At 48.7% G+C, this 23,764-nt stretch overlaps 1 protein-coding gene and 1 long non-coding RNA gene across 4 annotated transcripts in view; one reads left to right on the top strand and one right to left on the bottom strand.

The window, feature by feature from the left end:
* The window catches only part of LOC114843030 (rho GTPase-activating protein 6-like), a 40,238-nt gene extending 24,525 nt beyond the window's left edge, over positions 1-15,713 (top strand). For 2 of the 3 annotated variants that reach the window (XM_029129230.3, XM_055504456.1), the window contains exons 2-13: positions 7,495-7,654; positions 10,100-10,171; positions 11,557-11,705; positions 11,800-11,928; positions 12,000-12,195; positions 12,289-12,344; positions 12,419-12,569; positions 12,662-12,810; positions 13,634-13,813; positions 14,487-14,578; positions 14,656-14,990; positions 15,078-15,713. In XM_029129230.3, coding sequence (XP_028985063.1) covers positions 7,495-7,654; positions 10,100-10,171; positions 11,557-11,705; positions 11,800-11,928; positions 12,000-12,195; positions 12,289-12,344; positions 12,419-12,569; positions 12,662-12,810; positions 13,634-13,813; positions 14,487-14,578; positions 14,656-14,990; positions 15,078-15,562 — 2,154 coding nt within the window. In that variant the 3' untranslated portion in view covers positions 15,563-15,713. Of the gene's footprint in view, positions 1-7,254; positions 7,394-7,494; positions 7,655-10,099; positions 10,172-11,556; positions 11,706-11,799; positions 11,929-11,999; positions 12,196-12,288; positions 12,345-12,418; positions 12,570-12,661; positions 12,811-13,633; positions 13,814-14,486; positions 14,579-14,655; positions 14,991-15,077 lie in introns of all 3 variants that reach the window. The other variant, XM_055504453.1, reaches the window with a different exon arrangement.
* A 2,711-nt stretch (positions 15,714-18,424) lies between these two features.
* On the bottom strand, positions 18,425-20,519 carry LOC129603405 (uncharacterized). Its single transcript, XR_008693225.1, has 3 exons — positions 20,379-20,519; positions 19,988-20,291; positions 18,425-18,742 (listed from the first exon to the last, which is right to left on the bottom strand). It is a non-coding gene; the product is annotated as an uncharacterized LOC129603405 (long non-coding RNA).
* Between the last annotated feature and the right edge of the window lie 3,245 nt (positions 20,520-23,764).

Raw genomic sequence — 23,764 nt, 5'->3', positions numbered from 1 at the left:
ACACACACACACACACACACATGCTTCGGTCAGCTGAAGGTTGACTGGTGTGTGGAGCTGGGCCTGGACTCACTCTATTTTCAAAAGGAAATCAATCATAGAGAAGCTGACCTGAGTCTGACCTGTGTCACACACACACACACACACACACACACACACACACACACACACACACACACACACACACACACACACACACTCTCAGTGTCACGGCCAACATCCGGCGAGAACAAAGCGTCGCTGGGCAGCGGTGGGTGTGACACGAGTGTCCAGGAAGCTCCACTTAACTGAAACGCCCCCTGGGCTGATGGTTTAACTCTATTTGGTGCGTGTTGATCTACTATGATGTGACTCAAAGCTGAAATATCTCATGCACGTTTGTGCAGCTGATATTTGACCTGATTGAAGCAAAGCCTTTTTTTCTACGTGTGCAGTTTGCATTTAAGTGTTGCCACGTGTCCCATGAAGTAACTCTGTCTTCCTCATCTGTAATCGCAGCAACTACCACACAGGCTTAACGGGCACCACATGGTCCAATTAGGAGTCTTATGGTGACTTTGCCCTGTTATATCGATACGGCTCATGTCCTCGCTGCTGGAACGGGAACAAGGCACAATCATGCGCTGACACAGTGTCACGTCAGTCTCATGTCAGATTTTGAAATGAATCTGTGAGAAGTCAGGCTTTATCCAGAACGACAGCCACTTCCTGAAAAACACACCAGCTCATCGCGCGTGTGAGGCTCTTGTGCGCTGGGTTTGTGTTTTCGGTGTGGAAGCCTAGGAGGAGCACGGTTGCAAAACAGCAACTGTAACGTGTGCGGCAGCACTGCGTGATGTTTGTGTCACAGCTGCCGCGTGTGTGTCTGCACAGAAACCAGAGGAACCACGACCGCGGGAGCGAGTCCTGTACAGTACATCCTGTGCATGTCAGGTTGGGGGGGGGTAGATGAAGGCAAGTCGTGGCCACATGAGTCGAATTCCTGCTTTACATCTGAGACCCAGTGTTACAGCCGTTTGGCACAGATGCCCCGTCCTAATCTCTGGATCTATTTTTCAGAACATTCCAGGATTGATGGAGTGGTGTATTAGCTCTCTGGGAGCGGTTTCTGTAAAGTGTGTGTGTGTGTGTGTGTGTGTGTGTGTGTGTGTGTGTGTGTGTGTGTGTGTGTGTGTGTGTGTGTGTGTGTGAGAGATCTTGTTCTCACAGAGTCGACGTAGACCGTCTAAACTGGGTTTGATGGGAACATACAGTAATGCCCGCGGGGCTGCTTAGACAAGTGACTGATATAATGGAGACATATACACACACTTGACGTTAGGAATGTGAAAATGAAGCATGTGTTTAATACCTATTCATGTGTGAACTGAAACATTACATTTCATTTACATATATTATGAATGAATCCATGAAATAACTATCTTTTTGCTTGTCATTAAACTGACTTGCGAGTCACAAATGTAATTTGTCTATATGTACTCATATTTGTTGGTGCTTGTAAAAAAAACACAGTTCACATTTGTTTTAAACTTGCATAGCTTAGCTTATTTTGTCAGTGGTTTGACTGCCACAGATTTGTGACCTGAATTTGGGTTTCGTATCACTTACTAACCCGCAGACATGCACCTCCATGGACTGATTGCTCAGACTGGCTCAGTCTCAACGCCCGTCATTAGGCCGCAATAGGTTTTCTGCACGTAAGTGGAGAGACCAGCACATATTTCCACTCATTTAAGCTAAAATGCACCTGACCTTCAACACACACACATGTGCGACTCTTCATGCAGGATTTGTAATGATTAACCAGCTTCATTAGCTCCACTGCTGGTCTAGTTAGAGAGAGGAGGATTTACCGACTCGTATACAGCCTAGATTACACAAATTCCTCGGTGTGTGTGTGTGTGTGTGTGTGTGTGTGTGTGTGTGTGTGTGTGTGTGTCTTGTCTGTTCAACATGTAGTAAAGTGTAACAGAACAGAAGAAAATGGAGATGTATTAAATGAATTGTTTTATTTTTTTAAAACATACAAACTCTGGCACATTTAAAATATCATCTCTGTACTTTTCAGTACTATATGTTATATATATATATATATATATATATATGTATATATATATATATGTAATTACACAGTAGGTGACTTTGGCCCTTAGTGACGTCTGCAAGCTGCTCCCAGGCTTCGGTGTGTATGCGCTACACACGCAAACCTGCTTAAATTTAAGATGAAGCGCAAACAACAGAGGTACTTTAGGATTAACAAATGTAAAAGGCTGGTTTGTGGAGCCTTTCAAGCAGTATGAAGGTTTCCCCACACACTTTGCAAGGCAAAGTAAGGGTGAGGACCAGCTGTGCTGTAACTCGCCCCGGGTTCCCTTGATAGAAACCTCACTGCAACGACGGATCACTGGGATCGAATGCATGAGCTAAGTCTGCACCTGCTTCCACAGGCTCACGTCTCCTCACCGAGCTGAATTATTATGCACGTTTAAACCAGTCGTCACACTTTAGCTGCAGTGTTTCACCTCCCACAGTCTTTCCATTTATACAGAACAGTGAGACTTCGTGATGTAGATGTTACTGTTGTCGTGGCGCTGCAAGTCAGGATGATGTCATTTCAGGCAGAAATGGAGGAAAAATGAAACAGACTTCAGATGTTCCAGTTTTCCTCTCCTCTCACACACAAACACACACCCACTTTAAATTGCCAGGGTTATTATGCATGGAGTTCAGTATTGCAAACAGGAGCAGTAGGTCTCATAACATAAACGCAATCTGCCAACGACAGCCGATGAATAACCCGGCAGATTCCTGGACGCCAGCTGTAGTTGGTCTGCCATGGACAGATTGCTTTGAGCCAACACACACACACACACACACACACACACACACACACACACACACACACACACACACACACACACACACACACACACACACACACACACACACACACACACGCGCAATATCATGTAATATGGTTTTCATTTCATCCATGTTTACTTGCTTTAATTTAAAGTTTAGCGTTCATCTGAAACCCTAAAGCTCCATCCAGCTTCCAGCATCTGCATATCCTCGATATATTAAGCTTCTGCAGTTCACTCCACACCAGCGATAAGGAACAGAGCCGCAGGGAGAACCACGCAGAGCAAGCATACATAACTTAGATATGGAGCGATATAGTTGTAAAGGCCCTAACATTCACGGGGCAACCTTGAATTCAATTCATTATCTCAGCTTCCCTCAACAAGCCCATGTCGATGATGTCCTTCTTTTCAGTTTACATAACCATTATGCAAGATCCTAAGTCATCAGTGTCAGCCTTAGTTAAGGCAGCAGGCCCCTCATTTTAATCTGTCGGTCTTCAAAATGAAACTCCTCCAAAGCTTCAGATGTCCCTGCCAGTGATTGGGGGGAAACATTTGGACCGTTTTAATCCTGTATTTCCTCACTAATTGAAAACATGTGGTGAAAAACAATTTGCATGTGTCATAGTAATAGAGTAATTCCTGAATGCGTATACCTTTATTTAATGAATGGAGAGCTTGCAAAATGACCCAAGCCATGCATTGTTAGAATAGGGTAATAGGTAATAGGTAATGTGGGAAACAATAGCTGCTGTTACAGTCATGCTCAGGCAGAGTATTTTATGGGAGAATAATAATAACATTAATAAATGATCGTTACAATATGTGAAAGTAGAGTGTGTGTCCTCTGAGGAAAGTGTTTGGACAGATTGTCCTCTGCTGGCTTGAATAGAGGCCTCGAGTTGTGTAACTTCAATTTTATTTCATTTGTGCATGTTGTGGGGGTGTATTTTATTACGCTGTCGTCTTGGCCAGTCCACATGAAGCTAGTGGTTGTTTGCACTGGAAATGAAGTTTTAAATCTGCGTTTTCATGCAGTTTTGATGATTTCACAATTATCAAGTTTGAGAACAGTCACCGTGATGAAGTGCGTCACGTAAACGTAGTCCATCCCCATGAATGATGAGGTGGAGGCTTCTAAAAATAGACACCAGTTGTTTCTTCCGTCTACCCTGGTATGGGTGGTATGATAAATGCATTCTAACCACAAAGGTTGCTTTCTTTTCATATCACTCCATCTGTGTGACCTTGCGTTTGTGAGTCAATAACAGGTCTGATGCGACTGAAGCGCTGGGTTACGCAACACCGCGAGCGTGGAGGACGGGGACCCGCGGTTTGGCCGCAGGGTTCCCCCCCGAGCGGCAGCAGGAACCTAACAGGTCGGGGAGCCTGTGAGTTGTCGGCCCCTGACAGGTACCTGTGCAAACACGCACGGGCAGACGAAGCGAGGGTGGTCGCTAACTGCAACCAGATGTGAACCTCCTGGTGGAGGTTCCGGGTCAGTGGGACGCATCTATTACACGCAGGCACGGAACCAACCTGCACGAGAAAAAGAGGTGCTGCAGGGGACGCGGGCATTCCTCCAGTGCAGCGTTGTGGTGCCGAGGCCCCGCTGAAGGGTCAATTGGAGCAAGCGACACAAAAGGCAACGAAAACAAAGCAAAGGTACGACGGGAGGAATTCAGGAATGCTACTTTAGTGTTTACACTGGCCATAAGTGATCTCTTCCTGATCTTTTGGGGCCTTCCTGCAAAAACACGGCACATTCTTGATTTGTAGTGTACACAAAGGGTTGTGCCATTGCAATGTGTCTGTGCATGTGGTGTGGGTGTTGACGTGCATGGAGAGAACACTACTGTAAAGTAAGTAAACCAAGCCTTGCATTACTGCAGTACAGTATGTGCTGTGTACTGTCCGTCTGTGTCATTGATTATGGCCACATTCATACCAGCACCGAAGCCTCCATTCGTTAGAGCTAAATGTTCGCACCCAATGGCAGATGTGTCATCACAATTGTGTAACTTCCTGTGTTTACAGGAAGATTGCAGTTCCATGTTGCCCTGATTGTAGAAGCCCTGATGAGGAAACACAATATGTGAACACTGTATGAGCCTACAGCATGAGTTGAAGGCATTGAAGGCATTGAGGCAAAACTGTTGTTGTTTCTTGGGTCAAACCCGTGACCTTTGAATTTTCCGACAGCACTTGAAGTCAGCATGTTCATGTATATCTTTGAGGTGTGAGGTGGTTTATTTTCCTTTTTCTTTTCTTCCAAATCAAACAGACACTCATCACCCAGTCACATGTGCATGAGCAGATGGGGGCCAATAATAACAGCGTTTTGTCACTGGGTTGCCATGGCGCCTCGGGCCAATAACGGTCACACTCATGTCGAGAGAGGAGTTGCTTTGTTGTGTAATATCGACTCCATTATAGCGGAGCGCTGTCAGTGCCGCGTCCGGGAGCGACTCGATGATACGCGAACCCTTTTCCCGCACGCAAGAAGCACATCATGCGCAACTGTAATCATGCATATTGATGGGATGCAGTTTTTAGTTGCCATGGAGATTTGATGCGGAAAAACTCCATCACAGCGACGTTATTCACCTTGAACCGGGAACGATTTACGCAACAAGTGTCTGTGTGCGTGCGTGTGTCTCCTCTGGGCTCGTAACCATAGAAATATGGCACCGGCACTTTTGATTTTCTGTGTATGCGTTGCCATGGAAACTGGCATATTCGTTCTGTCCCTTTGTCTGAAATAGGACTCGTGCTGGCGTTGGTCGTCTCAGCCACGCGGTTCCAGCAGCGTCGTCCACGCGTGAACGCCGCCGGCAACAACAACAGCGGCCGCGAGACCGGCGCCGGAGCTTCACGTAACATTTAACCTCAAAGGCTCGTCCGCTCGCTGCATTCTTTCACACTCTTCACGCGTCTTACCCTTTCCCGTCCTTCCTTCTCGCCGAGCACATTCACGGCCCGTAATTGATTTATTTTTGCTTACGCGGAATCGGATTAAGCGAAACAAACCGGCCGAAAACACCATTTGTTAAACTTATCTGATTAGATCTGCACTGTCATTCCAGCAAACATCATCCGTGGGGGGTTTGATAGCTCTAATAAATACTGGGGCGAAAGAGATGATGGCAGCTGTGCAAAGGCTTAGCAACCGGGGGATATTTTGGAGACAAACACTAGGAGTTAACGGATTGTGACAGTAGCTGTGCGGCAGATTTGTCTCTATACAGGCTGTTCAAACAGCGTTACATCTCACTAAGCAGTCACGTCAAGCTGGGGTCCAAGATAAAGACACTTTGGTTGTATGTTCCAGAGGAATTCAGTGGCGGTTTGGCATTTGGGGAATGGAGCAGCTGATAGAGGAAATAAGTCAATACATGCGGGGATTTGGTTTGATTCATTTTGATTTTCTGGGATGAATCAAATAAAATGACCTGTGTGCTAAAAAGTGGACTCACGAACTTATGAACAACCACCGTGACAGTCTGATCTACTGGAAGCTACATGTAGCGACATGTATTCAGATACTACATCATAAATTCTCAGTTAAAGGGCAGATTCATAGACTTGTACCTCTTGTGCTGATCTTTTTATGACTAATTGTGAACGCGTGCCAAAAAACCCTTAAGATGACTTCATCAGCATGCTTCATCTGGTAGTAAAGTCTTAGTCAACCAGCTGTTCCTGATGTCGTCAGAGGTGCAGCCGAGTTCATCAGGTAAAAGCAAGAAAGAACAAAAAAAAATACTTCCATTCATGCTTCTAAACACTTTTACCTTTGGACGTGCCTGAGGCATGCGCTCGTGTCATTGTTGTGATCGCGTCTTCCACCTCGCCTTCACAGCTCTTACTGTAGCCTGACGCTCCGGCGCTGAAGCTTATCCGTCCCCTCCTGACATCCTCGCCTGAGGGGAGGCCACTGCATTCACTCCTGCAACTGTTTTTCTTTTCTTTAGCTGCGTGTGTGCATTCCATCAAGCTGAGAGTGAGGTCAAGCACTTGCCTCCGCTAGTGGTAGAAAATGGCACACGCACAACAACACAGCACCTGAACTGATGGCAGCAACGAAGCAACGCTTTCTCTCACGTGAACTCGGTTTTTATTGTACCATTGCTGACTGATGGTAAAAAGCAAAATTTATTCTTAATTTAGTCTCCAAGAAAAACAGTTTTCCAGCCAAATGGTTAAATTGGATGTTTTTAGACCATCTGTAATGTAATTGGCTTCTCTCTGCTTGCGGGAGACCAATATGAAGGCTGTATAAACACAGACGCATTTAGAGCCTCTGGCTTGAAACGCTGAAGCCGTCTCCCGCTCCTCCCCTCGCTCCCTTCCCTAACCTCTCTGCCTTCCTGACCTCTTCTCTCGGCAGACAGAGGAATGCATGACCACGGATTCAGATGACTCCAATGCTCATCAAAGCCAAAAGCCGCCTCCGGATTTCCAGTGATGCATTATCATTCCCTTTAATTCAATTTCACCTTGATCACAGATTAAGCCACATCTGCAAAGTAAACCTGTCGCCGGCTAAAGAAACATTACGTGTCTTTCAGTTATGATGAGAAAATCCACTGTGCTATACCATTCTGATCCTTCCTCTCTCTGTGTTAAGGGTGATTTCACCTGGAGCAGCCTGTCGGGCCGGAGCGTTCGCCTGACCCCAGTTGACATCCAGAGCCTGTCGGAGCTGGAGAGAGCCAGGCTGCAGGAAGTAGCCTACACCCGTTTACATCAGGACTATGACCTAGGATGTCAGATTACTGTGCCAAAAGGTGGGCTAACGTGGAATTCACTTCTGCTGTGAGGAGTTGTGTTTGATGGTCTCTGCCCAGGTTTGCTGACTAAGCATTATTTAGGGCCAACACTCTGAGTCTCTGTGGCCTCTGACCACATCCTCCTTTAATCCCAAGTGTATTTAACGGAAATCGGACATGTCTCTGTTCGGGGAGGCTGCAAAAACACTGCACCATTGGGATGCAAAGCATTCTCCACCGCTATCAGATTCTTCCTGTTTCTTGTTCATAAATGTTTGTGGCTCCATTATAAAGCTGAACAAACGTGTGTTCTGGTTTGCAAACTAGATCGCTAATTGATTGAGAATTTGGAAGACTTAAATCTACATAAATTAACCCAGTTATAGCAGAGCAAGTAAGTAAAACAGTAAACTGGATGCAGGCATCAGAGATTTAACATACTGTATATACTGTATGTAGTCGAGTCGTTATTACATGGGAGCGCTTCACTTAAAGCTACAATAAAACATAATCAATAAATGAATGAATGAATCAAGCAGAAATAATTATTATGTAATTATTATGATTAGTTGTTGACGAGCTTCATGTACACCGTCAGCTTGGATCTATTTCCAGTCTGTCCTCACAGGCTGCACGACTTCTACACGAGATTGTTTTGGCCAAAACCTTTTTTCCCACTCACTTCAATTTGGTTGAATTTAGATGAGGTCCTGAGAAAGTTGGTCATTTCAGAAGCCCACAGATTTTTTTCTAGCGGCTCCACTGTCTTAAGGTCCCGAAGCGGGTCGGGAACCAGTTCTTTCCGGCCAAACTGGTGGCTTTTCTCCACACTTGTTCCTTGTGCCCAGTCCTATTGTGATGCATCTCTGCTGACACAGGTGCACAGCATTACGCATAGCGAGTAGATGGCTCTACTGCACTGTAAAGGGCGGAGCAGTGCGCTAGTGTGGCTAGTGGATAATCCCAGGCCTTGCATTCCAGCTGAAGGTTAAACCTCTCCCCATCATGATTTAATACGTACTTGTCTGTGTTGCTTATGAATACCAGAGGTCCGGACGGCCGCCATGTGCAGGCAAGGGGAATATTTCAACTGTTGTGTAAGAGGGTGCGCTAGTTCAGCAGCGCTAACGTGGGTTGTTTCTCCGCCCTGCTGGTGCTCGTATTTCTCAGAGGACCATCTTTTCTATCGAGAATGAAATGCAGAATTTGAAGAAAAGGCGATGGGGATCGACCAAATGCAGACAAAGGACGGAGGAGGAGACGAGGCCGAAAAGCAGCAAAAGGGTCGTCAGACAGTTTCACAACTGGCTGCGAGTTGAACTGGGGAGGTTGGGAGGTTTGGGGGATTTCTGTGCAGAGATGGGAGCCATCTGTCAAAAATCCAAACCATTTCCTCTCCCTGCTTCTCCCGTCTCCCACTCGGTTTCACTGGAGTCAATCTTCATCACGTGCTCTTTCTCTCCCCTCGTATCTTACACTTAAATCCGCCCTCGCTGTTTCTCACCTATTTTTGTGTCTTTTCTGATCCCTCTCATCCAAGCTTCCGCTTTCCTTGCAGCTCACGTGCCGATATCTCACGGCAGTGCCTTCACATTCGCTATCAAAGCAGAGCAACTCTTTCAGATTCATTTCAGATGGCAGAGAAAGCGAATGTGCTCCCTGACGTCGGAGGCTACCGCTGCCAGTGAGGCGCTGGCTAAAATAGCCGAAATTCCCAGGAAGAGAGTTATTTGAGACAACTGGAGAGAACCAGCAGATCAAGACATGCTTTGAAATGATCTGAGATGCAAAAAAGGCAAAAAGCAGTAGGACCAAGAAAAAGCAATCGGACCTAGAGACAGCAATAAAAGTTGCGGAGCTTTTCGTAGACGGACATTCTGGCCCGACGCTGGGATTCCGAGACTTCAAAGTTGAAGGTGTCATGATTTCCAGAACTTTCTGATCATTGGGGAGTCGTTCATCGTGTTGACACCTGATAAGGCACCTCTTCTCCTCCAGTACTAAACCTGGATGTAAGGTGTTCAGTTGATGTTAATGTCATACAGAATTATTATTATCACATCAGGTCCTGTCTCGCTGTGACATCTTTATTCAGTACAGGTATTTTTAATTCAAATCATGGCCAAGAAAATCCAAGTCTGTTTTAAATATAATAATCCCCACTATCCAAAGTAAGAAAAGGCTTTATGCACATTTGCCAGCGTAAATAAACAGCTTCGGTGATTCACTGTGTTTTGACAGCTATTTCTTCAGCTGACTAATACTGTAGCCGACCCTGTCTGACGCTTGGGTTAAATGGATTTAGGTTCATAGACAGCGTTTCTCCCTGTCGTTAATTTATGTCTGCATTCCTGACAGAGGCTTATTAGATATAATAAGCGAGATTAGATGCAGCAAATATAGAGCTTGTTGGTTTCAGATGATTTATTTACCTGTTTTTTTGGGGGGGGGGGGGTTGCACAGATGGGCAGAAGAGGAAAAAGTCGCTGAGGAGGAAGTTGGACTCGCTGTCGAAGGAGAAGAGCAAAGACAAAGGTAGGGCCCATTTAACGTGTTCTCCTTCATCTGGGTTCGTCTGAGACCAGAGGGTGTGTTCAGCAGGCCAGGTTATAAAACCACCGTTTGTTGACTGGGCTTGGACAGGAAATATTTTGTTGGGGGTGGAGGAACTTGCTGCTGCTGTTCTGTAGCAGTACATCAGTCCAGAGCAGGAGAGCCGTGAAGCTTGAGGGAGCTGGGAAACTATCTCACAGCTGTGGGAGCTGAAAATAATAGCCCTGCTTTGGCCACTCGTGCCTTAGTATTGTTGGCCACAGCTGTGACAACTGCAAATACAATCAGCAGGTTGCTTAGTCCAAAATATCCATGTGATGCGATGCTTAGACTTCTACAGTGAAGCTGCTTGTATGTGGGGTCCCTCCTGTATATACCCAGCAGTTCATTTCTTTCTCAGCTCACTGAAAACCATTTCATTTTCAATTTTACCTGCAGGAGAAGCGGCAGATTCACGCGTGAACTGAGAACACGCTCGGCACTGACCCTCACACGCGGACACGAATACGGGACGATGCTCCAAAACACGTGCGCTAACAAATCAAGGGCTGCGCCGGCGGCTTGGAAAATGTGGACGTATGAAATGTGACAGGCCTCGATGCATGCGGTCTGGCAGCGCGCACTCTGTGAAGTGCTGTGCGTTACGCTGGCAGTGCATTAGGGGAGCCAGGTTGTGTGTGTGTGTGTGTGTGTGTGGGGGGGGGGGGGGATGTTACGTAAGCCCTGTTGACACCGTGGGGCTGCGGAGCCAGTGTGTTGGTCCTCGCGCGGCCGTCGGCCCGTGCCTCGCTGGGTGACATCACTCCTTCCTTTCGGCGGCGCAGGTCCCCCGGTTTATTGCATCACAAATTTTTGTTTAAACTCCACACGTCTCCTGCGGATTCTCACCAAGTCCGCTCTGCCGCTCGTCACGAGTGGAAAAAAGTAATAACAGCAAGTTGCTTACATATGTGTCACCGCTGTGCAGCTCCTAAATGTGACATATACGAGAACATGACAGTGGTTGTGGCTGAGAGTTGTCACAGTTGTGTTATTTTGGTCACCAGGCGCTAGAATTAGTGGTTATCCAGGGCTTGATTTTCCTTCCTCTGATGTCTTATTTTGGAAAACAGCTGCAGCCCTTATGTATAGTGGTGGTGCACAGCTGTGGCCAACATGGCCGACATGAGCTGCGATGCGTTTAATGTGGGTGCGTAAAAGCCAAATTCCAACGGAACGATCATTAGCGTAGCGATGCATTTGAAGGTCCTGTTGTGAGTTCATTGAGTTCTCCTTTGCATTGCTGCACTTCCTGTTGTGCCTTTAGTCCCTTCGCCTTCCCTCCATCATCTCCTTGCTAACAGTGCATTGTCCATCATCTCTTACAGAATGCATACCCCAGGCTTTTAGCATCCCTCTCCCCCAGGTCATTGCCAACGACAGAACACACAGGCAGCGCCAGGACAGCTTCCGTCAGGACCATTCGCTGAGGGAGGAGCACAAGGACTCCTCCGACCTTGTTTCGTCCATTCTGCAGGTCTTTATATTCCTCTGTGAATCCACGAATTCATTTCACAGTGTGATTTGAGGGATGACTCGTGTTGGGCTCCTCTTGGGTTTGTCTTCGCCAGTTCGCCACCAAGCGGCCGTCCAACAAGGAGCTATCGAGCAGTAACTCCTCCCTGAGCTCCACGTCGGAGACGGCCAACGAGTCGACGTCGCCCAACACTCCGGAAGCGGCGCCCCGGGCTCGCAGGAGGGTGAGGCCACGCTACGGCGTGAAATGTGACCCGTGGCACGGAATGGAATAAGACGCGCGGTTGCTCGGCAGGGAGGAATGTCCGTGGACTCCATCACGGACCTGGACGACAACCAGTCCCGCCTGCTGGAGGCCCTGCAGCTGTCCCTGCCGGCCGAGACGCCCAGCAAGAAGGAGAAGCAGCGGGACAAGCGGCTGAGCCTCAATCCCATCTACCGCCAGGTGCCGCGGGTGGTGGACAGCTGCTGCCAGCACATTGAGAAATACGGTGGGCAGCGGCACCTCCACGAGCAGGAACCGCACGTGGCAATGCTGTTGTCGTGCTTGCATCAGAGTCAGGTGTTTGTTTTCTATTACCCAGGTTTGCAGACTGTGGGGATCTTTAGAGTGGGAAGCTCCAAGAAGAGAGTCCGACAGGTGGGTGCTCGTGGGAAGTTATGCCCGTTGTTGTGTGCAGAGGATGTTTCGCAAGCCCTCCTCCTCCGTTTCAGCTGCGCGAGGAGTTTGACCGCGGCGTTGACGTCCAGCTGGACGAGGAGCACAGCGTCCATGACGTGGCGGCGCTGCTGAAGGAGTTCCTCAGGGACATGCCCGACCCCCTCCTCACCAAGGAGCTCTACACGGGCTTCATCAACACCACATGTAAGCGCCCGTAATGGCCTGTTTCCCTCCGCCGTTGCTCCTTTGCACCCGCGTTTTCCATCCCGCTTCATCCACGGCGCTCCGTCCCGCAGTGCTGGACCCGGACGAGCAGCAAAGCGTCACCCAGCTGCTGGTCTACCTGCTCCCAGCGTGCAACAGTGACACTCTGCATCGCCTCCTCGAGTTTCTGTCCACCGTAGCCGACTGCGCTCACGACCGTCAGGACAAAGACGGACAAGAGGTGAGTGGAAACTTCCAAATATAGCTGTTTTCGGTCAGGCGCAACAGCATCGGGGCAGTTCAGCAATATTGTGTGTGCCTTCTGTTTCCACCTCACTGGGAGGAAATTGCCAGAGGAGTGATAGGGATCAGTTTGTGTGTTTGGTATGTTCACATGTTCCTCTGTGCCTGTCAGGCCTGAAACAGCAAGCATTGATGTAACAAGCCTCCTGTTGATTATCGCATCATCACGATAAATGGCTGAGTTTAGTCCAGACCTGACCTCCGGACCACTGGAGTCATTCAGCTTTTGTGCCGCGAGAGGGAAACAGGCCAGAGAACAACTTCCCACAAAATATGGATGAATGCTTTGTCTATTTTTATAAGGATGTTATCACAATGTACAGTGGCTGTGGCTCAAAGCGGGAACGGTGGTTCCCATGATGCACGTCAGGACCTGTCGCCACTAACCAATCAGAGCCCTTACCTTAAGCTTTTCCTGCTGCGAACCAGTATTTTTCCAGTTGCACTCCTGCAACCAATTAAAAAAGACTAAAGCGTGTAAAAAATGTACAAATATCACCTGTCAGGGTAATTTCAGAATGAGCAGCATTGCTATGACTCTAATGTGATCGCAGCACAAACAGAGGCAGCTGTCTCACCCTATTAACACCTCCAGTGACAACAAACCCCACGTTGTCTGGCATCCATCTTTAAAGCGATATATAGTGACAGATGACGTGGGTGGTGGAGACTGACGTGTGGAGGAATTCAGCACGAAAGGATGGAGGGGAGTGCGTGTGGTGCTGCGTCTGAACGCGCTGCTTCGCCCGAATCGTTCACAGATCACGGGGAACAAGATGACGTCGCTAAACCTCGCCACCATCTTCGGGCCCAACCTGCTCCACAAGCAGAAGAGCTCGGACAAGGAGTTCAGCGTCCAGAGCTCGGCCAGGGCCGAGGAGAGCACGGCCGTCATCGCCGTGCTGCAGAGGATGATCGCCAGCTTCCAGACGCTCTTCATGGTCAGTGGCTCGGCTCACGCTCGTGCACTCGTTCCCGCTTACAGGACGATCCGTCCGGGCTCGGCAGACGATGGTTGGGCCTGAGGTAATAAAAACCGGGCTTAGTGCAAAGAACGGAGGGCACAGAGAATACACAGTAACGCAGGAAAGTGAGAAAATAAACACAGAGAGCAGAAGATGTACGATAGAGGAGAAGAAGCCGTCGTCACTTCTGGGAAGTAAATGTTAAAAAAAGTTCTATTTTTCTTGTTAGCAGATATGAGCATCATGAACTTTTCACCCACGTCCTTGAACTTGTTCCTTCCAAAATAAAAGCAGGGAAATCGAGGCATGAAATCCTGTGTGGAGACAGACCGGGACATGGTTTAGCCCCTATTACCGCCTCATCAGCTGCTTTTGTTCCTTTTTTTTTGAGGGGATTCTCAAACAGTGCGAACAGCCGGTTCTGGTCACTTGAAGCCCGAAACTTTACCCCGTAATGTTTTGTAATCTGCCACCATCATCCCCCCGAGGCTGACATTCCTGATGCACAGCCATTCATTGCATGTACTGTAGTAAGCCTGACTTGATGCACGGCTGTGAGTAGAAGCAGATTTCTGAGCATCTCAGCTCGTATGAATGACAGGCCACAGCTGCGTGAGCCTTTTCACCAGGCTCACGTTTGTTGTTGTAGGTGCCTCCTGATCTGCAAAATGAGGTTCTGATGAGCCTCCTGGAGACGGACCCAGATGTGGTGGACTACCTTCTGAGGAGAAAGGCCTCACAGTGAGTCCAACACGCGCACAGACTGGACTTTACCCTGCTTGCGTGGTTCCCTCTCATCGACACCGCTTTCCCCGCAGGAGTCCCGACCTGCTGCAGGCGGAGGAGCCCTTCGCGCTGAGCGAGCGCCGCTCCTCCAGCGACTCCAACAAGGCGTCCAGCGGCGAGTTGTCCCCGTACGACAACAACTCCCCGGTGCTGAGCGAGCGGAGGGGGGAACCGGGCAGCCCGGGCAGCGAGCCGCTCTTCCGCGTCCCGGAGCAGTGCGGGCCGGTGGGGCCGGGGTCCGGCTGGAGCCGGGAGCACGGCGCCGACACCTGGGCCCCTCAGGGCGCCGCCTCGGAGGAGCGCGTCAACATCTGGGGGACCTGGCACAGCACGCTGAAGCCGGCGCTCAAGGACCAGGCCCACACGGGTCAGTCGGCGCCGCCTGACGGCAGGAGAGAGGAGCCGCCGCGCCACTCGCGTGAACTCGCTCATCCGGTCGATGCTGTGTTTGCAGGTTCCCATGGCAACGTGTCGGAGGGAAGCTCCCGCAGCTCGCAGGAAGGTCTGGACGGCGACGGCAAGCAGCAGCAGCAGCAGGCGGCGCTGCAGCGGAGCCAGACGGCGCCCGGCCCCCCTCAGTACCGGCCCCACCCCCCCGTCACCAGAGTGTGCACCAGCCCCCACGCCAAGGCGGGCCGTCCCCCCCTGCAGCTGATCACTAACCCCTCCGGGACGCGGGGCGCCCACCATGGAATGAACCTCACGCCCAAGTCTCAAGCGGGGGCGAACGCCGGCGACGCCCGCTCCCCCCCCCCCTACGACTCCCACCACCGGCTCGCGAGCTCGCCCCAGGGGCGGCAGAGTCACTCGGCCCCGGCCACCGAGGCCCAGGCGGCGCCGCAGACTCCCGAGTGGCAGGACTGGCAAAGGGACCGGTGGCAGATCTGGCAGCTGCTGTCCTCGGACAATGCGGACACGCTGCCCGAAACGCTGGTGTGACCCGGCGGCGCCGGCTCCAGCTCCGTCCGCGCCGATGCTCCCTTCATCCATGAATTTCATCCTTTTTCCGCGACACGCCTCTCGCTCCTTCGGCATCTTGGCGCCGCGGCGTTGTTGTTTACGTGTGCAGCTGCTGCCTTATACAGACTGTAACATCCAGGAGCCACTAGTGTTTGTTTTGTACGGATGTCGCTTCTGTTTCTCGCCAATATGTTTTGTCCAGTAATAGATGGGAGCGTTCGAAAACATGCTCTAAGAGAAATACCTCAAATTGTTCCACAGCCCTTCAGAATGTGCCATGACCAAATTTCTGTGCTGACTTCAGTCTTCATATCTCAATTTAGAACCATAGGAAAGCCACGTTTATTCCTCTAGTCTCATATATCGTAATCTCATTTTTACATGTTTGTATTTTTCACAGTAAGAGACGTACACATTAGTAACTGCTGCTAAACGTAGACTGTTGTGTGTGTGTGTGCGCTGTTACGGTTATTCAGCCACATCTGTCTTAAAAGATCAAATGTTGAATTATTACGTCAGAGTATGTTTGTATATGTAAACAAACATAAAGTATATACAATATATATGTAAATTGACATGTAAAGCCCGCTGACAGTCAGTCCAGCTGTTGGAGTTCGTCCGACTGCTGTTTTCTGTGTTAAATATTGAATGTACAAAGCTTCACTGTGGCTAAATGCTTAGACCTAATAACGAAGCACAGATGGAAGTCTGCTTACTGCGTATGTGCTCTCGCCTCCTGCTTCACGGCAGGAACAATGTGCCAAAGTCTCTCTCTCTCCTGTATTTTCTACGTCCTGATATTTATCGCACACATGTGCTCATTTCATCCAGCCGCTCCTTCCTGCGACCTTGGCGGGCGTTGTTGAGAGTTTTACTCATGGATGTACTACGAGGCCGAGACTCCCCGCGAGCCAATGCGCAAAAACATTTCGTCGTTAAATTCCAACGAGGATCATATTTCCAGCTGAGGAATGCGAATCGAATGCTCGAACATGCGAAGGATTAAAGCCTTTGTAACTAACATCCAGATGTTCTTTAATAGCCAGTGTGTTAATGGTAATCTCATCAGTAGTCAATTTATAGGCTTTTTAACCATCTATTGGCTCTTTTCCACCACAGGACTTTATCTGGCCACCGTTGAACCTTTGTGGGAACTCGGTTCTGTCCAAAAAAGGGATCTAAATTTAGCTCTGAGGTCTAAATGCCTAGTGAGGGGCAGGTACATTGTAAAAGTTCAGCAATGATCAAGGCTGAGACTGTAGCTCTGAACACTGCTGATTAATCAGATATTGTGCAGGAGTTTGCAGAGGTTTTATATATGATGGACTTAAATGTGTCCAATTGTCACCATCCTCCAGCCTCATTGGCCTCATTTGCATAATCTTCCCTGAGCTTTGGCCCCGTAATGGAATGACAATCACAGCTGCATCAGAGGTTTGTGGCATCTTCCTGCACCCTAGACTTCAGTGGCAGTGGTTGTGGTGGAAGAAAAAGAAGCGCTCGTGTTCCCTCACCACTTAAAATGCAGTGTTGTAGCAGCATGAGGTGCAAACACACTTGTTGAACACGACCCCCCTTAATGTCACAGTCAAGTGGGTATTTGCTGGCAAATATTTCACATTGTGTTTTTTAGCCATGTAATATTTGCTCATAGGCCCCTTCAGCATTACACCTGCAAACACACCTTCTGTCCTCTTTTATCTGCTTGTCATCTGAGGGAAATGGGCAAAAGTGTAAAAGTGGCACTAAAGCGTTATGGCTCCATCTATTGTCAGACCATGTGCACCAACATGCTGCTGTTTCCCACACTTCACTGTTTCTATCGGATCCGTCCGAGCTCAGACTCACAACCGGACCTTGTGACTATAAGCACCTTTTTTTTTTTGAAATTATATGATTCTGTGTGAGGAGCTACACATGCCTTTGGTCGTGCTCAGTAAAAGTGTGAATTTTTTTCTATTACTTTTCTTCTGTTGTTGTGTTGTAATATAGAAATACAATGTAACAATTTTTATCCAAGAACAAAACAATATTAAACAGTCTTTTCCTTGTTTTGGAATCAGGACAAAGTCGGTCTTGTTGCCTGTGAGAGACAAGCGCAGTGCTGTGGTTTGTGTTGTTCGTCCGTTCGGTGGGGTTTACTGGGTCCAAGTTATAACGGAATGTCATGGTAATTGCTTTTGTACCGTGTGTCATCATTAATATGCGACAGTGGAAATAAATATGATAAAGTTGACACTGCTGTTGGAGTCTGTGCTATGCAACTGGTGGCTGCAGCGCCAAATGGAGGTTATAGGGGGATATAGGAATAATATTTAAATCTATTATGGAAATGATCCATTTTTTAAATCATATTTTGGCTTTTCTGCAGTAGTTCATTTCAGAGGATGTGATAAACCATGGGTCCCCTGGTATCGCCCTCACTCTTCTCACTGTGCTGCTGCAGCAGAGGCCGGACCGCTTGCTGCTGGTCCCGCAGAGCATAATAGAACCATCACATTAGCCTTCCCAGAGCTCCACGCGTGAACCTTCGAACACAGATTGCGCAGAGCAGCACTGGCTGTTTAAGTCGCCACAGCAGGTGAGGACCAGGTGCAGCTAATCGCATTCACAGGAAGCCACCAGTGAGCCAGCACGCACAATTAGCCAGGCTCAGTGGGACGCAGGCATTGTTGTTGCTATTAATTACACCTGTGCCTGTGCTGCTGCGGCGTCGTGTGGAGAATGTCATGCTGCAGGGTGAAATACTGTAGACAGCATGGATGCTACTGTACAGCCATAGGTTTTATTATTTAGTATATTTATTATTAAGAAGCATTAAGTCGCTGTTGGTTACTAGGAGAAAGGTGTTAAAGGAGGAAAACTTCATACTGATTGTGTTTTTACCCTGGCGAGCAAAGGACAATGGAAGTCGCCCCGTTGTAAATGTCAAAGCGAAGCGTGAAGAGGTCGTTGCCAAGTCTCACCTTCAGAAGCCCGGTGGGCCGGAGCACAGCGGTCGGGCCCCTTATTACACCTGCAAAGGACACGTCTGTGAGCGAGCGAGCACCGTCCCGGTGAACAGCGGTAGAATGTCATCCGTGCAGCGAGAGGAGTCGGGGAACGACGCGCACGGCTGGGCTTCGAGCTCGCGCCCCGTGGAGATGAGGTCTGACGCTTCTGGGGAAACAGTGACCAAAAGGTGGGGAACTCCCAGTACAGAAACGCCACTAGACACTGGTCCTTCCATGCAAAGACAGGTAGTTATATGCAGTAGATGCGTTTTTCTCTGTCCTCAAACACCTCATGACAGAGCTCAGTACAACAATTATTGAAATTAATCTTCGTCTTTTCATTATTATTGGACAGCCTAATTGAATGACGTTTTCGCCTATAAGGAGCAAATGACAGCTCATTTGACTTCGTGCTCAGTGTAATGTCCCCATTCTGCCGCTAGATGTCAGTCAAGAAACGTTTGAGATACTGTTACTCGGGGCCAACTGAAATAAGAGTTCACCTTCGCCACTGGATGTATCTCCCGAACTGACGGATTAAAAAAAATATTTTTGACGGTGACAAATGACGGTTGGGTTTGCGTACAAAGACTTGAATGGTTTTGTGACGAGGACAGAAAAAGAAAAGGGAACGCGGAGGGGAGGAAAAAGAAAGAAAAGATTAAAAAGATTTCATGGCTTTTGGTTTCAATTTTCCACGGCTGCGCCTGATCGCATATTAAATCACCTCACACACCCTTTAGAGAAGAGGAATTAACTGCTGGCAGACTATTAGACATATTGAAAAAGGTAATGAACGAACGTGCGAGGGACTAAGTGCGTGTACGTGTGTGACTGACAGGTAGCAGTGAGCTCACAATTGAAACCGACACCACGCGCGGCGTCTTCACCGTTCCTCCTATAAACCACGGGAATGAAGTCAACTCACTCTCTCAGAGTTCACATCAACTTTCGCGAAAGTCTGGAAACTTATTGGGAAAGTAATTAAAATCTTATTTTCATCTCGCGATCAGAAACACGCACTCCGTCAAGGAGAAACAACCTGCGGAGCTCCCCCCCCCCCACTCGTGTTTATCACCGATCCCGCTCCTCTCGCCCTCCAGCGCGCGCCCCTCGCACCAATTAGAGCCTTCGCCGTGCGGCGTTTGAAATGATCGCGTCATTTTCTCCTCAAGAAGGCTCTGATTAATTGCGATCGGTGCCTTTTCTCCCTTTTTTCTGCCCTTTTTTTTGTCAGCTCCTGGAAAGGATCCTGATTTTAAATAGAATTTCGCGGAGCATGACAACCAAACAAAGCTGCTTTATTTTAGTGGATAATGACTTGGCCTGCGGTGATGTCATCCAGTTGGCCGGGCTCAAAGACAATTTGCCAGAAGAGCACACATACACTAATAGGTGCGCACAAACTCACCCACAAAGAGACACTTGTGAGCGGGTCCGGGGGCCCCGCTGCTGGAGGGGCTGCACGGCGGTAAACAAGATGCGCGCTGGAGCTCGGCAACGCAAGCACAAAAGTTGTGCTTTCGCCGACGCGTGCGGAAACACGGGGTCGCGCTCGCATTCCGCGAGGAGCCCCGCAGCCACGAGGTCCTCGTTAGCGGGCGGGTGGGCTCGTTCCCCGTCATGTGGTGTTGCTTATGGTTCGAAACCCGCCCCAAAGGAAGGGGACGTACAGTAGGAAGCTTCGGGACGGTTCCGGACCTAAATGGACCCATCTGTTGAATAAATCACATCATCACATGTATGTTCTCCCACAACAACACAGAAAGCACATCTGCATTAGTGATCACAAACGTATTTACTCTTTAGGGCTATGAGATCACGGTGAACCTTCAGCCGGGCCGCACCGTCTGCAACTTTCATTCCAAGTGTTCTGAGCAACTGCACCTGAACGCTTAGAAGATGCGATTTGGCCTGAAGAGCTCCTGCTGCTTTACAGTATGTCTCCTCCCCGGGAACTAGACTCCAAGAACCTTCACTGTGAAGTCCTACAAATGAAGACGAAGACAGTTGTTAAATATTTATTATATCAAAACTCTTGCAAAGTCACGCCCTTCAATAGCTTTAAATGGACACAAAGGAGGGAGGGGAGCTGTGCTGCTGCAGACAGAACAGGCTCCGGGCCTGTGTTTGGACACGTGGCCGTAACGAGCCGGTCCCACTTCTATTAAAGCGTCAATTTGTTGTTCCCGTTCAGCCGGACGTCTAACGAGGTCGGACCTCGTCGCTCTGCGAGACGGAGGGAGACGCTGACATGGAAATCAAACAACGGGGGGGAACAAAACAGGCCTTTAAACTGGTCACGGTTCAGCAGGTGGAAATGAGAGGAAAGTCGGGCATGAACGTTTGGGCCTTTGGAGTCCTGGATCAGCACTACTGTATTAATGATTTAGCTGAACTATGCTTCATATACCGTCACATGATGATCATTTGCACAGCAACAGGTGCATTCGATGTCTATTAATCAGGGCAGAACCGCTGGACGTGACAAACTCACTCCTTAAAGTCACTTTGACCGACCCCCCCCGTCCTCACTCACTTCTAATCAATGTGCAATCAGCTCCATATCTAATTCGGGGTCTATTAAGGAAGCGGCTGCAGTAATAGTGTGGAGCGGAGACGACACAGCGGCCGAGGCTCGTCTGTGCTGTGGGGAAGCGCGGCGCGCGCTCATTATTTAAAGGCTGTGCTTAATGACACATTATGAAAAGACATTAGGGGGGAACCTACTAAAAGCTATGAGGCATTAAATGTCAAGTTGATTAAAAAGTGTCTGACAGTGTTTAAACCAAGTTTGTAACAACCGAGTTACGCTTGTTGGGGACTTAATGGTCATTTGAACATTTCTCATGATTGCTTGTGTATTAAAGGCTGGTTTTACGCATTGTCATGAATGCAGCCTTTGTAATCCCCCTGAGCCCGTAACAGTCCTCAGGAAGTAAATCAGGCCCCTCGTTAGATCAGCGCCGCATCATTCAGCCCGGTTAACGGCATCGGGCCGTGGCGAGAGGCGACCCGAGATCCCGCAGAGATGCAAGGATGGAGATTTGACTTCTCCTCATCTCAAGTTTAGTTGGAGAAAGTTGAGTCCCCCCGGTGCGTCTGAGTCAGAGACGAGTGAATGAGTGAACGATGAATAATGCAGGTCAGGATCCCATTGTTTGGCGAAGGCCCTCTGCAGCCCCGGGCGCAGCAAAGGAGACTCTGTGAAAAATTGATTCGCCTCTTAAAAGTTGTTGTGAGGATGAGGATGCTGCTCAGCTTCTAGGAGGCGAATGCAGCTTTCCCTTAGCTCTTCCCCTTTGTTTTCCGGATGCCAGAGATCATCAAAGACGCACACGGCAGCGCTTTCCGTTGTTCAACCAGTTCTTTAGTTGTAAATAATCAACTGTCATGAGTTTATTTTTTCAGTATTATAATTTTTTAATACCTTATACACAAGAGGCTAATTTTTATCTGACACGTGCAGGAGGGTCTTCGGGGGCATATGCAGAGAGGAGTTAAGGCTGGAGCTGCTGACCCTCGACAGACACAGTAGCAGGAGCTCTATACAGCCATGCATATATTGTGACGTTGGCCTTCTTACAGCGGTTGTATGTGACAAAACAGCGGCGTTCCCACAGCCTGCTCCTGCAGGAAAGCTAAGGGGGGAGTGAGTCCCCTGCGTGAGAACAAATGCCAAGTGGCCCAGAACTCTCCAGGAGGAGCACGGCGGAGCAGAGGGACGAGTGGCGGCGGAATGAAAGAGGACGGGGGACGAGGAGAGAGGAGGGAGGACGAGGGGAGACGAGAACCTGGCTGACACTGCGGCTCCTCTCTTCCTGCTGAGGGCTTTTATTTTGGAGCTAATATGTGAAAACATCCGTATGACTTGTTCCTGTGCCACCGTTCCTCCTACAGTCTGCTGTGGCACATCACAAAGTGACCAGCGCCAGAAACACATTCCTGCTGAATTCACTGCTGGAGAGTTTGTGTGTGTGTGTGTGTGTGTGTGGGGGGGGGGCGAGTTCTGCTTTTGCTTTTCTTCCAAGTGGAAACTTACTGACATTTTCATTGTCCCGCAGCCAGACGGGCTTGTGTTTATAAAGCCTGAGGAAATCACACAAAAATGTACATGCCTGCAGTAAAAAGCAGGGAAAAAGCTCTGACTGTATGCGAACGTATTGAACTGATTCATACATACAGTCCGCTTTTAGCGAGGGTCCCATATTTTAACAAGGGGAAGTGAGCGTGACGGGCGTTTGCAGCTTCGCTCATGCCAATCACAGCGGCCACATTAATGTTTCATTGCTGAGCTGCGTGTCGTCTGCTGCAGCTCTGCACTTTTTTCCAATCTGTAATTTCTTAATTTAATAATTCTTCTATGTGTACTTCTTCTCTTTCTCTCTGAAAACAGGAAAAGGGCTCGTCATGAATGAATTGACTGTAAGGCAGAGAAGTGTCTCAGCTCTTTGGTTGTGACCCATCTATCAGGGTTTAACCTCAGAGATGCGGTCTTACAGTGTATGATTTATAATAGTGCTATGACTCTATTGTCAGTCCCACTATGAAGTTCACTTACTCTTACAATATACACTGTGCAGTAGGTAGCTAACAATTTAGGCTACTATATGAATGTCCCCAGAGGATGAACCATTTCCACTTTGATGATCGTCATAACTTTCACCTAGTTCCACCAACAGCTCATGATTAGTGGATGGATTTCCAGTGTTCTTACCTAAATACAGCACCATGAAACCAGACGTGATCCTTCGATCTTCCAAACATTTCTACCCTCTACATCTCAGCCATAGCTCATTTGTGACACGTTGCCGTGGGTTTGGATCTCCTCGTGGCGTGGCCTTTAAACATGGCAGTGAATGCAGAATACAGCGTTTCTATTGGTGCACACAGAGATGATGCGTGCCGTCTCTCCTGCTGCTGCTCCAAAGAGAACGACGGAGGCCGACTGACGACAGGAGCCTCTGGCAGCGGAGTAACGAGGACAACGTTTCCCTTTCCAAACCGCATAGCTCTTTGTGGACCGTCTTCGACGTGGATGGTTGCTGACCTGCAGTCATATGTGAATTATGCAACAAAGAAGGGCCTGGACGACGGTGCATCCAAAGACTGTCGCACGCTTTTCAAACTCTTGGAGATGAACCTGATGGTGTTTCAACATGTGAACAGAGCTGCAGGTCCCGTCCAT

Source organism: Betta splendens, chromosome 2 (assembly GCF_900634795.4).
Source record: "Betta splendens chromosome 2, fBetSpl5.4, whole genome shotgun sequence".
NCBI classification, from domain to species: domain Eukaryota; kingdom Metazoa; phylum Chordata; class Actinopteri; order Anabantiformes; family Osphronemidae; genus Betta; species Betta splendens.
The sequence above is the reverse complement of the archived record's forward strand: the minus strand, read 5'-3'. Positions and strand labels throughout refer to the sequence as shown.